This window comes from Leptinotarsa decemlineata, unplaced genomic scaffold, assembly GCF_025532065.1.
Source record: "Leptinotarsa decemlineata unplaced genomic scaffold, Ldec_3_MD MMD2_P_RNA_scaffold_2, whole genome shotgun sequence".
Lineage (NCBI taxonomy): Eukaryota > Metazoa > Arthropoda > Insecta > Coleoptera > Chrysomelidae > Leptinotarsa > Leptinotarsa decemlineata.
The window spans coordinates 14,555,150-14,568,128 of record NW_027412529.1 but is presented as its reverse complement, the minus strand read 5'-3'; the positions used below and the strand labels follow the sequence as shown (position 1 = coordinate 14,568,128).

Here is a 12,979-nt window from a genome sequence, read left to right as displayed (position 1 = left end):
CATCCTAGTTTGTGAGGCAATTTTCAGTATTTGAATGCAGAATGATATTGCAAGACTTATGTTTCAAAACAGTATTTGAGTATCTAGGATGAAACATTTTTAGATGATTAAGTTGCAAATTAACTAATTAATATTCAATAGACATCTACTCCAAGTGAAGCCATTACCTGTTGTGAATCCTAACAAAACATTCTGAGCAACTTATACCGACATAGCTATCTTGCTTATTTTATATAGTGATACTCTTTATATTTCATTTTATTCATTGTAAATCTTTCAGCCTTTGTATTTATCACTAATATAAATTTCATATAATAGTATATTAAATGAAATGTATATATATATATATATATATATATATATATATATAACAGAATAATTAGTGACTGGATTAACTATAAATCGATTTAATTCGTGAGGTTGCAGTCAATAGCTGGGCTGTTACAAAGAAAACTCTTTGTTATATGTCAAGCTTTCGGTATATTTCACACCTTCGTCAGGACAACTACAATAATAAGATTATATATCTTGTAAAAAATATATAAATATGGAGAACTTACTAACGTGAGAATAAAATATAAAATGGTTCAAAAACAGATAGAAAAACATTAATAAATGACAGTTGATAAAAATTTTGGCTGACAATGTCAAGTGGGAAAATTCTGAATGATACTCGAATTACTAGATCTTTTATTTTCTTTATCATATTTCAGTAGGTACGTGTAAATTTTGCTAAGACTATCAATATCAGTTCGTTTATTCATTGAATGTTCTTCGTTATTAATATGTATCATTTCCAAAAATATTCTTTTAGTTGTATTGGTTTCTCTATCTAAAATATTTGGATTTTCAAAATTCATTTTATGATCCTCCGAATTAACATGTTCTGTTAATGCACAAGAATTAACATTTCGTCTACAGTCGCTCTTACGGGAAGTGATGCGACTACTTAGAGGTCTAGATGTTTGTCTTATATATGTTTTAGAACAATCCATACAAGAAATTTTGTATACTAAATTGGATTTTTGTTTATTTGAAATTGGAGCTTTTACTTTACTGTATGATTTAGATATAGAAGTGACATTTGTTTTAGATATTTTGAGGTTATTATTTCGGAATACATTAATTAATTTTGGTGTCAATTCTTGAATATATGGGAGTGATTTATATATGAATGAAGGTATAACGTTGTTATGTTCAACTTCTTCATTATTATTTTGAAAGTTTGTTCTTTCACAAAATAAAATTCTGTTTACTAAAGATTTAGGATAAGAATTTTGGATCAGAATTTTACTGAAATTAGACAAACTTTGGTTTCGTAAATCGGGATGGGTAATTTTGATGATTCTGTTTTTTCATGATTTTAGTAAATTGATTTTCATTTTATTTGGATGATAGGAATGGTAATTAATAAATCTATTACTTGATGTTGGTTTTCTGTACCATTCAGTGATGATAATATTTTGTTCTGATCTCAATAACTTCATATCGAGGAAAAGAATTGAGTTGTTTATTTCCTCTTCAATAGTGAATTGGACATTGAGATCATATGAATTAAATACATTCAATATATATATATATATATATATATATATATATATATATATATATATATATATATCTAGTATTCTCAATCAAGAATTTGGTTATCGAATAATTAAGTACCCACTTTGATAAATCCTCAAAAAGAATAGTTTGTTTGTAGTTCACTATCAAACTGTCTAGAGTTCCTTTTTCACAAACATCAATACAAAACTTGGTTTTTACTTCGGTGTTTACTTATAGAAATCAAATAGAGTCTGATGAATGTATTGAAAAGAGATACATATGCTAAGAAAACAAATATTTGACAAATATTTGTGCATGTTTCTGTACAGAGAAAATGTTTGCAGATGCTTCTCGTTGAAATGCTGAAATCGATAGAGTGATTACTCATAACCAATTTTTAAGTGTTTCTCCTATCACTCAGAACGTATCTATCCATGACAGTATTTTTTTAATACAAAAATTTCGTCTGAGACAAACAAAAACAGACAACAAATTACTTTGATGGCTACCAAGTAAATATGAATATGTTATGAATCTGGAATAATTATTTGAAAAATTTATATTTTCCAGTTCTGCTACACGGTGGAATCTGGCAAGTGCATGCTACTTCCTTGGCTAATATTATGTTGGATATTGGATTACATCCGGTATACACTTTCGTCTACAAAAATTGTATCTATGAGAAAACTTGTCCAGATATCCTGAATGTGAGATATGCATTGTGAATTTTCAATCCAATAATTTATCAGCCATAATGAAAAGTCTTATCTTCTATTTTCTGGTATATTCTAAAATCAATTTCCCTACTTATTTGTTTGAGTCTGCGAAATATTGAATACTCCTAAGAGGAGCCTCAAAAACTTTGATTTCCTACACAAAAAATCACTTAAAATCAACAACTATCAATTGACCTAATCCTACTTTTCAGATTATATAAAGCAATGTCATTTTTTACTTGAATTAATATTGAAAACTGCGGACAATTAGTGAACAAAGTAGTTGTTCAAATCGGTGTGGTGGCATTTAATACACCTGTTAGAGTAACCAACAGGTCAGTGACATTTTAGTCTTTTGTTCATATGAAAGTGGTGTAGAAATTTCTGACTTTCCTTTTTTTGGTACTTCATATCCTTTATGTTAAAGTTGGTTTCATAATTTAATTACCAGCTATAAGAGTCTCATCAACTCTAAATGCTGGAAAATTATTTTCAACAAGATTCACACTCAAGTAATGAAGTAATTAGGTACCTTTTTAGTTCTTATTTTGAGGGCAATAGATGTAGCAGATTCTAACAATAGAAGATCTGTGATGGGGGGCATGCTTTTCCCTTTTCCTCCATAGACTAATCCAAACAACCAGTGGAAACACATTTCTATGATTCCATACACAATTCTGATGATTCTTCTTTTATACACTTTAAAAGAACTATCATTTTTTGCCATGATTGCCAAATATACTTATGAAAAGTTTTAATACACTTCACCTAGATATTAAAAACTTGAATTTAAAACAACTCTACTAAACAAAACCGAACTACTCGAAGCTAACAACCTTCCAATCATCGGTGAAAATGGCAAATTGTTTCATTACACATGCCTCATTCCCCTCCATCCAACTCAACATTTCAAGTCCAGCTGACAATGAAATGTTAGGTTATGTCACATTCCACTTTTTATAAATTGTCTTCGAAAAATCAATTTTATCATAAATATCACCATAACTTTTTACCAAACGCTGTTCTATTCTGATATGCTGTTAATTAAAATACTGGCCATTACCTTACTTAAAAGGTATCAGACTTCATTGATTTTGTTTTTCACTGAAACAGAGAAAGACACTTGCAAAACTTTCCTTAGTGCACTGTAGAAAAGGACAGAGTGGTCGTGAAGTTCAGATTACCTTTTGTGTTTATTACATATCAAAGCAATAAATGTGTAGTGATAGATGAAACATTCATATCTGGTTAACATAATAGTGCCGATGTTGAACAGTGTATTAAAATACCTCGTTTTAGAACTGATGTATTTGTTGATTTTACTTCAAGAAATCGATTAATAGGTTAGCAGTATATACGCACGCGTTTGTGGCCAATCAGTTTTACGGTTTTTCGTTTTATGAAAATGAACACAAATAAAAATACAAATAAATTGGGCAAAAGTGCTCTAGGAAACTTATTGAGTGAAAAACATCAAAAAACGCCAACTCTTGTTCCTCCAGTTCTGCAGCAAGTTGGGAAATTGGCCGCAGGTGTCGCTAGCGTCAGCACAGATGTCCCAAAATCTGGTTCCGCAACAGGTAAATTTGATTCAAATATTAATATGGTTGATCAATATTACGTTTGTAAAGAGTTTGATTTTATAAGGAAAAACTTAAAACCTTTTTGAATTCGAGGTGATTTTTTGCGATCTCAGTATCAGTATTTTTGAATTATAATACGTTCCAAGCTTCATCCAAAAGTCACATCAATTTTGAATTGTTCGGGTGGACGATCTGAGTGACATCTATTAACCAGACCAACTTTTTTCAAAGTCAGTAGTCTGATTCACATTTTCTTTTCCATTAATTATGCATTTTTTAATTGATAATTTTTTATAAACTGCAAGTTAACATAAAAACCCTGATAATTAACAAACAAAAACTCTAAAATTTTTTTCACTTCGTGAAGTTATAATAGGCTGATGCAAAAATTACAGAATTTTGATTTTTCACTTTTTTATTAACAATTGAAAATTACAAATTGGGAAATAGTAAATACATTTTTTCCCTAAATCTTTATTGTTTCGATGTTAAAAAGCTACTTATTTGTGGAATTGGCCACGGTGGTAGTGTCCCCGACTCACGATCGGAAGGCCGTGGGTTCGATTCCCGCCTCGACCAGATATTTTTCTCGGTAAAATTTATCTGGTTGAAGCTGGGATGATTCTGCAACCGTGTTAGGAATCACACGTTGAAAGGTAAGACCTCGTTAGTCCTTAGCTCGCTCAAGTTTCTCAACTTCTGGGTGGTATCGTTCGTATGAAGGCGACAGCTGATTAATGGAAAAACAGATTTTAAACAGATTTTGATTATTTTTTAATTTTTTACTGTTATTGTTTAAAAATTGTTATAAATAAATACATTGTTTCTGAGTAAATCTAAAATTTTTTCCTCGTAATACACTTATTGATGGAAATTATGATTTTTAGTGAAAAAATGGTTCCTTAAAAAACGTATTCGTTGCTAAAAAATGCGTTTTGTCATTATAAAATAGTTTTGCGACCAAATACTAAAATTAAGGAACGATAAATTCTATTGTTCTTTGAGATGAAAAAAAGTATTTTTTCGTTTTTTATTTATTAAAAACACATTCTTGTATATATAAATAATTTTTTTTAAATAATTCATTATGTAATAAAAATAGTGATGCGTGTTTTTTTTTGAAATAATTTTTTTCTATTTTTATATAGCTTTAAATATTATTATGCATTGAAACTTGTCTTTTTCATCCGATCATCATCATCCTATTTACACTCATTCAGGACGTATTACCAAGTTCGGTTTTGGCTTGGTAATTTTAATTTGAATCCGGAAGATTGGGGTTGGATTAAATCTGAAACAATGTATCTGCCAACGAAAACAACGAAAAAATTGGCACCTGTAAGCTGCTTAAACTGCTTCATTATACCTGCATAAGAGTGTACTAATTGATGTGGGTGCAAAAGAGCTGTACTTCCATGTTCATCTTTATGCAAAAATTGCAAAAATTGTAAAGGTGAAACCTGCTCTAACAGTACGACGCCATCAATTAATTGCTGACGACAATGATGATGTTGATGGCTTGATCGGTCGATTACATGCAATCAATCTTAATGAAGACGATATTTGAAATTATCAAGATTATCCATTTATTAACTGTATATAATATGATTAAATAAATTTAAAACTAATATTAATTTAATTTTTGATTTTCTTAATATAATTCCTTACTATAATTTTATAAGATCTATTTCACTATATTTTTAAAAAAACTTCATTACAATTCTAAATTAAATAGTGAATAAAAAAATCCTACTTCGTTTCACCCAATAATGAAAGATTGAAATAGAATAAAAATAGTTGTGGATTGAAAAGACTTGGACATTTTTTTATGAACAATAGTCAATGATTAAATGAAATAATATAGCTAAAACTTCAATAAAAAACTGAAATTGTTAACGAATTAATAATAACAAAAAATACAAGAAGCATCATTGTGATATCTGCAATAGTTTAAGAGTTATTATAATTTTAAAAACAAAAAAGGATGAAAACGACAGAAGCTATATAAAAATAGAAAAAAAACCAAATATTGCTACTTTTATTACATAAATAAGTATTTAAAAAAATAAATGGAGAACATCAATTTATTCATAACAAATTGTTTTTCAAATAAACAAATAAAAATCGAAAACATTTTTTTTCAAATATCAAAAAACAATAGAATTTATGATTTTTAGAAAAAAAATGGTTCCATGATTTTATTATTTGGTCGCAAAATACGATTGTTAATAAATAAATAAATTTTTTATTAACAAATAAATTTTTTAAGGGACTGTTTTTTCTCTCAAAATCATAATTTCTATCGGTAAGTGAATTATAAAAAAAAAAAATTACTCATAAACTATGTATCTGTATATAAAAATGTTTTAAACAATACCAGTAAAATATAAAGAAAATTATTTTCAAGTAGCTTCCAACCGTTAGACATCGAAACATTTGAAGATTTAGGAAAAAAATTATTTACTTTTTTTTTAATTTTTAATTTTCAATTGTTTATAAAAAAGTGGAAAATAAAAATGTTGTAATTTTTACAACGACGATCTATTCATTAGTCTATTGAAAATAACATCACGTGAAAAAATTCTAGGGTTTTAGTCTGTTAATTATAAGGGTTTTTATGTTAACTTTCTGTTTATAAAAAATTATGATTTAACAAATTTTTTTCATTTCATTTTTTTACTAATTTGTTTATAACCTTGGTAATTTTTTCAGCGCCTTCTAGAACTTTTCCTTAAACTTTCTACGTGATAATTTTCGGAGACTATATAAAAATGTTCATATTTTCAAAAAACGGTGCATGTGAACTACACTACAATGAGAAAAGAAATATTTATTTTGTGAGTGTAGAGGAAACATGATATCAGGGACGTTTAGGAATGGTTAATGTTAGTTCAGATTCAAATAGTCCCATTTTTTTTCAAAAAGCCAAGTGTTTTTTGTGACAAGTAGTACTTTCAAAATCACGTTTTCAATGCAGAAAAATAACCTATTTCAATTGATTCAAGTGTAAGCAATTTCAATTTTTTTCCCTCCAGGCGAACACATTTTTTTATGCGCCGTCTGTTATTTCCTCCAACTTCTCTCAGTTCTCTGTACAATACGATTGTATAATTCTTGCACGGCTCATCATCAACTTCATTTTTCAACATTTCCTATAAATAAAAGTATAGTGGAGTTAGATCTGGGGATCGTGGTGGTCATACTCCGAGAGGACTATTGGTTCCTATCCATTGCATAGGTAGGTTTCCTATTTAACCAAACCTTTAATATCCAACTATTGTGAACTGGTGAACCTTCCAATTGAAAAAGCAGGTTATTTTTCATATTTAGATGTAGTTCTTCCAACACATCAGAAATTGCATTATCGAGGAAATCGACAACGAAAAGTGGTCCGAAAAGTGGTGACTTCAGAATATTACACAAGTCATTGACTTTCTAAGATATTTTGTCTTTACAATTTATCACCCAATGTGTATTTTGTTCAGCCCAAAATGTCATGTTCTGGGAATATACAACTCTGTACGGCGGATTCCATCTCCATACGGCGAATTTCATCTCCTTCGTGCAAAATATGTGGAAATTTGGGTTTAAAAGTATGCATTTTATGCCATTTTGAACACCCACATTTGACTGCAGCTCATATTGAGTTGAAGCGGCAAGTTTTTCAAACTAATTCTCGGATCAGCTTGATAAGTCGCCAATATGGTACCATTAAAATATGTTCTTACACAATTTTTTGACCTTTTGCTACTTGGGCGATACTCACGACAAGATTATATACTTTATGGACAGTTCGAGGGTGTCTTCTATCAAAATCAACGGCCCCTTCACGCCTTTACCAACAATTGAAACAATTTTGATTTTTCCTTGAAGTACCAGTGAAAATCCTTAAATCCGATAGAAATTCCTTATACCAACCTTAAGGTTTCCGTTTTGTAGTTAGTATTTGTTTGTATTTTGTGTTCATAATTTGTGTATATATATATATATATATATATATATATATATATATATATATATATATATATATATATATATATATATATATATATATATATATATATATTTCGATATCGAAATTTAGGTTCAGGTTTTCTAAATTGACGACTCCTATACAGTTGTTATTATCTTTGTGGAGAGTGAACGTAAAAAATAAACGTTTGGCGGATTTTCAGGAGAGGTTTCTGGTAATTTGTAATTTTCTACTAATCGTTGTAGATTTCCTAGTCTTTCCTAGTCTGTCAAATAGAGACAAAGACAGCACTTTCTGTGACAAACAGATGATTGTGATGACACAAAACACTTATTCATATATGCAAATTTTCGTATTTTAGTTGCGAATCGCATTAAAACCATTGCACTGAGCGTTCATACTTGTACGGCATATGTTAGGTCAGGTCCAAAGTGAGTGAATATATTCGACCCTCCACCGCAACCCGCAAGGGTTTATTGGTTTTCATGCGAATAGTTTTTTTATCAGTAGTGTCGGACCGAAACTAGTTTTTACGACCGAAACCGAATTTCAGCAACGGTCTCAGTTTCGGGCGAAACCGAAACTTCCTTACAAGGATTATGTTTTGGGGTAGAAATAAAGAAAACATTATTATAATCAGTCAGTCTTTATTGTTTTATCTTTAAATCACAACGTTATGAAGTCTTCGACATTTTTACTTATTAATAATCAACATAACAAACCCTTATTTAAGAAAAAATATTAATTGCACCTTAAAAATACTTAAAATAGGTGAGGTGTTTATTTGAGTAAATGTAGATCCTTCTCTTGAATATTATTAATGGTTTTTCAAAAATATTAAACATAAAATTTAACTTGTTACCTAATATCACAATAGGTACTTAATATTTCTATAATAAACAAAGTAAATCACAAAGTAAGTCACGATGAAGTTTCGGTTTCGGTCATAGTTTCGGCAGGTTTGCCTCCGAAACTAAACCGAAACCCGTTTTTTTGCCGAAACTCGATCGAAACCGAACATTCGGTCAAACACTATTATCAGCTGTGGTTTTATCTCAGGGGCTGATGACGGCTAATCAGGTAAAGACATGCAATTTGACTTTAAAGAAAATCGAAACGGCATCACTGGAAAATTTTATGTACAAATTGCATGGAAGTGAAACACCTCTCGTATCAATTGAATGGTACTTTTTATTCGCTTCTTTGTCACATATGAATAATAAAGGACAAGTATCAATCGTTTAGACACTGAATTTACCGTAACAATGATTCATGAATTACAAATAGATCATAACCTCGACGAGCAACTAATGAGCAAATGCCTATTTGCCAGATTGTGAAGAAAACTTCAATGTCTTCCGACATCAGCGAAAATATTTCCCTGTCAAATTATAATTTCAGGATGTCATTTTCAGGAAACATGCTAGTTCGAAATCATCTCAATAGTATACTGAAAATGTGATCTATTCAATTCATATTCATCTATTCATATAATTCGAAAGTTTTTAAAGAAGCCCTTAGATTTATTTAGGTTATTGAAAAGTGTTGAATCTTAAACAAGAATGAAGCCATTAGTATTATTTTTCGTTATGGATTATTTCGTAGTAACTTACTTTGTCACTGAATTTGTTTCTACTCTTCGAGTTAATTGAAGTGAACGCACGCGATTCTTGAAAAGAGAACTATGAAATTGTCTATTTCAGGAAGTAAACTAACATTAACTGAACAGTCAAATATTTGAAATAATTTTAAAAACGTTGCTTTCCAATAACTTCCTTGCGTGATGAACCTCAAATGAGGAACAATTAGTAATTCAAACAGCCTCTAAATGTCAAGCCTTCTCGGGGGCGTTTCTCAATAATGATGGAGTTTGCTGCAATGCGGTTTGTCACTTCACATGCACTGCAAATAACAGTATTACGTTGAGACCTTATTATTGCTCTTTCTGGAATTTATTTTGGGTAGTTAACACATTTTTTCTAAACCAGATCAATATTTGATTTCTGAGAATAAATTATTTGAAAGATATTTTCGTGGAAAACTCACTGTATTTTCTGTTTCTTGAGTTCACAACTAATCGCAATCTGAAAACTAATTCTAGATGAAGAGATGATCTGCTAAAATCAAATTTTCCATAAATCGATTGTTTGACAACTAAAAGAATGAATTTGAATTGAAGGGGTTTTATTTTTAGGAGTGATTGATTTTTGGGAAAGAAAGTTTTTGGCTTTCATCTCCATTCATTTAAAGTAGAACTCATGTGAATGATATCTGATTTTATTCCAAAATGAATGTTTGAAATACAAACTGAGTAAAGAAAAGTATCTTCTGTATAATTCAGTGTTCATATAGAAGTATTTGTTTCGAAAGAATTTTTTTCTTTCGTGTAATTCAATGTTTATATGAAAGTAGCTGTTTCAGGAGGACTTTCTTTCAGTTTGTGTCTGAAAGTACTTCTTTGCATGATCTACACATTCATGTATATAGTTACTTATTTTCAAACTGATTACTTCCTTCCTTTCTTTGAAAGATTTCCTCATCTTTTTTTTGTATCGAGATGGAGTAGTAGAAAACCAAAAACTTTCTTTCCAATAAAAGAATGAAATTATGATAATAATGAAGAACTGACAAAATGGTTAAGGCTTTCGCGGCCAAGGTTGTCAATGTCACTATTTTTTGTGTTGAACGGCCTTCAAACCCGAAAAATAGTGACACTGAATGAAAAACTGATGTTATTTATGTCCCAGGGTTCATAGTCTGACAGCCTACGAAATACATTTTCGGAGGATTTCATCACAAAACAGCTGGGCATTGCTAACGTTTAGGCAAACATCAATTCAGGAAAACAATCTCCAGACATTTGATACATTACTGATTTTTCATCTTCAGTTTCATATTCAATTCATTCTGAGTTGAAATATGCATAATCTGTCGGTAGCTTTGTTCTGGATCCATTTCACGCCAGAGGTTCCAATTCGACCTTTCAGTGATATAATCAATATTATTTTCATCCAGCAGAACTTGGATCATAGATGTGTTCCAAAGAGAGATTGGCGTTCAGTTTTCCGTTTTACCATAAGTGATTGTATAATGTTGGTTTTTATATTGGCAAGAATGAAAACCTTTTATATTATGTACTATCATTACTTAGTTTATCACGTTCATTACAGTTGAGATGAAAAAGTATTGGTTTTTGTATTTATAGTTGAGTTAACAAGATTACAAAAATAAAATGTCCTTTGAACGAAAGGGAAAACATATGGTTTACTTGATCGTGGTCTGTAGGTTTTGGCTGACGTGTCATCTACAAGTTCGGCAGACATTATCAAAAGCGATGAGACAACTGACGCAGTACTATAGTTTATCTTTATAGCATACTACATTTCAGTTACTATTTTCATTCGGGTTTGAAGTCCGTCGTAGTTTGGAACTGCATCCTAACGTTTCGACAGCATGAGTGGCTGGCTTCATCAGAGGTTTATTCATTTTGATGATTCACCGATGACTGTTGATTTCTAGTTCATTTATAGTTCTTAGGTAGTATTTATGTTGATTCAGGTGGTCCGCCTCTATTGTTGATGTGTTGCTATTGGCCGAAGTTTTATTACCTGTTAATGACGTAACATTGCATTGCGCTGTTGCCACTTTAGCATCGTTTAGTATGGGATTCCAAATCCGGTTAAGCGTTACCGCCTCCTCTTTTCTGTTGTAGTTTTTCGTATGTTTATGGATTTCTATGGTTTTCCGTACAAGCCGGCTGTGGTATCCATGATCGGAGGCAAGTAGTTTCACATCTTCAAATAGTATAGTGTGATCTCCTTCACTAAGCGCGTGTTCCGCTACTGCCTAATCTACAGTTTCTTCGATGTTCATTCAGCCTTGTACCCATGAATCTTTTGGTGGTACGGATATAAACTTTTCCGCAGGTGCATGGTATACGATATTCCCCCGCAGCTGATAGTGGATCTCTTTTGTCTTTCGCAGATATAAGGCTTTGTTGTATTTTCCTAGTGGGCTTGAACACTGTTTTATGTCTGTAACCCTAGGGATGTACGGTAGAAATGCACGAGCATCAACCGTTTGAGTTTCCTCCCTATTTTTCACGGTTGTACGTGCATTTCTACCGTACATTCCTAGGGTAACACTGAAAATCTCGGCCGTGAAAGCCTTTACCAATTTTGCATTATACATTGTTCGGTATTCGGGTCTTGGATTATATTGTATCGGTTGTATTCGTGGCTTGTTTCCTGTTTGTTGGGTCAATTGGACTGGTTTGTGTATTGTTGGGTGTGTATAGCCCAACTTTATTTATGAAACCTGTTCAGCTGGGACTGATTTATCGGTATGCTCGAGGCGACCATTGCTTTCTGTTGCTAAAACCTCTGTGGGGCCTTTTGTTGATCTTACTTCTCTCACGTTTCTCTAAAATTATCTCAATGCGATCAGTAACATTCTTCACATAAGATAGAAACGCTTTTCTATCGACATACCCATTTGGAGTTGCTGTACATTCTACATGATATTCTCTTCTCTGAGTCGAATTGACCGCAATAATTCTACTCATTTTACCTACCCATACCCGTTGAAGGCATTTTTCAATTTTTTTCACGTGGCTCTCAAGTTAGCGCATGCGTCGGGTCCTCTTAACTTATATTTGGGATACCCTTTTTCATTGGTTGGGGCTGGTGATTTGAGTTTTCGTTTGGAAACCTATCTGTACATGATGGTTTGCTATACAATTTGTATTTCAGAAAAGAAAATGTGCCAGTTACTTGACAATTGAAGTAGGTGTTGTGTTACCAGGTGTTGTAGCTTTTGACCGAGTTTTACACAAAGCGCAGAATTTCGCGTTGAGAGGTCTGATTTTCCTTCAAAGGTGAAACTTGACATTGACGTACCCCGAGTTGATTTATTAAAATTGATAAAAAACCTGTGAAATGCTCCTTAGTAGTTCGTAACTGTGAGTTCTGGTGCGTGAACTATAAGTTGAATGTGTTTCAAAAATAACAAAATAGGTAAAACCGTAATATGGCTATTTCAAACGTCAAAAAGTAACGCTGTCATTGAAATGATGCTACGATCAACACTGCCTGTTACCATTTAGCAGCTGGAATATGAAGTATATTGAAACTCATGTGATTACGCCATCTAGTGGCTTC

The 12,979-nt window shown here is 31.4% G+C and overlaps 2 protein-coding genes across 4 annotated transcripts in view; one reads left to right on the top strand and one right to left on the bottom strand.

Moving 5' to 3' along the window:
* Positions 1-3,340, bottom strand: part of LOC141486283 (fatty-acid amide hydrolase 2-like) — an 80,090-nt gene extending 76,750 nt beyond the window's left edge. Inside the window, exon 1 of the mRNA XM_074184014.1 lies at positions 2,797-3,340. Coding sequence (XP_074040115.1) covers positions 2,797-2,991 — 195 coding nt within the window. The 5' untranslated portion in view covers positions 2,992-3,340. The remainder of the gene's footprint in view (positions 1-2,796) is intronic.
* LOC111508803 (cytochrome b5 reductase 4) overlaps positions 1-12,979 on the top strand; it is a 314,862-nt gene that overhangs the window by 3,845 nt on the left and 298,038 nt on the right. Inside the window, exon 1 of one of the 3 annotated variants that reach the window (XM_074183986.1) lies at positions 3,431-3,844. The exons of the other annotated variants lie outside the window; for them this stretch is intronic. Within the exon in view, the coding sequence (XP_074040087.1) occupies positions 3,664-3,844 (181 nt within the window). The 5' untranslated portion in view covers positions 3,431-3,663. Of the gene's footprint in view, positions 1-3,430; positions 3,845-12,979 lie in introns of those variants that run through there. 3 annotated transcript variants of the gene reach the window in all.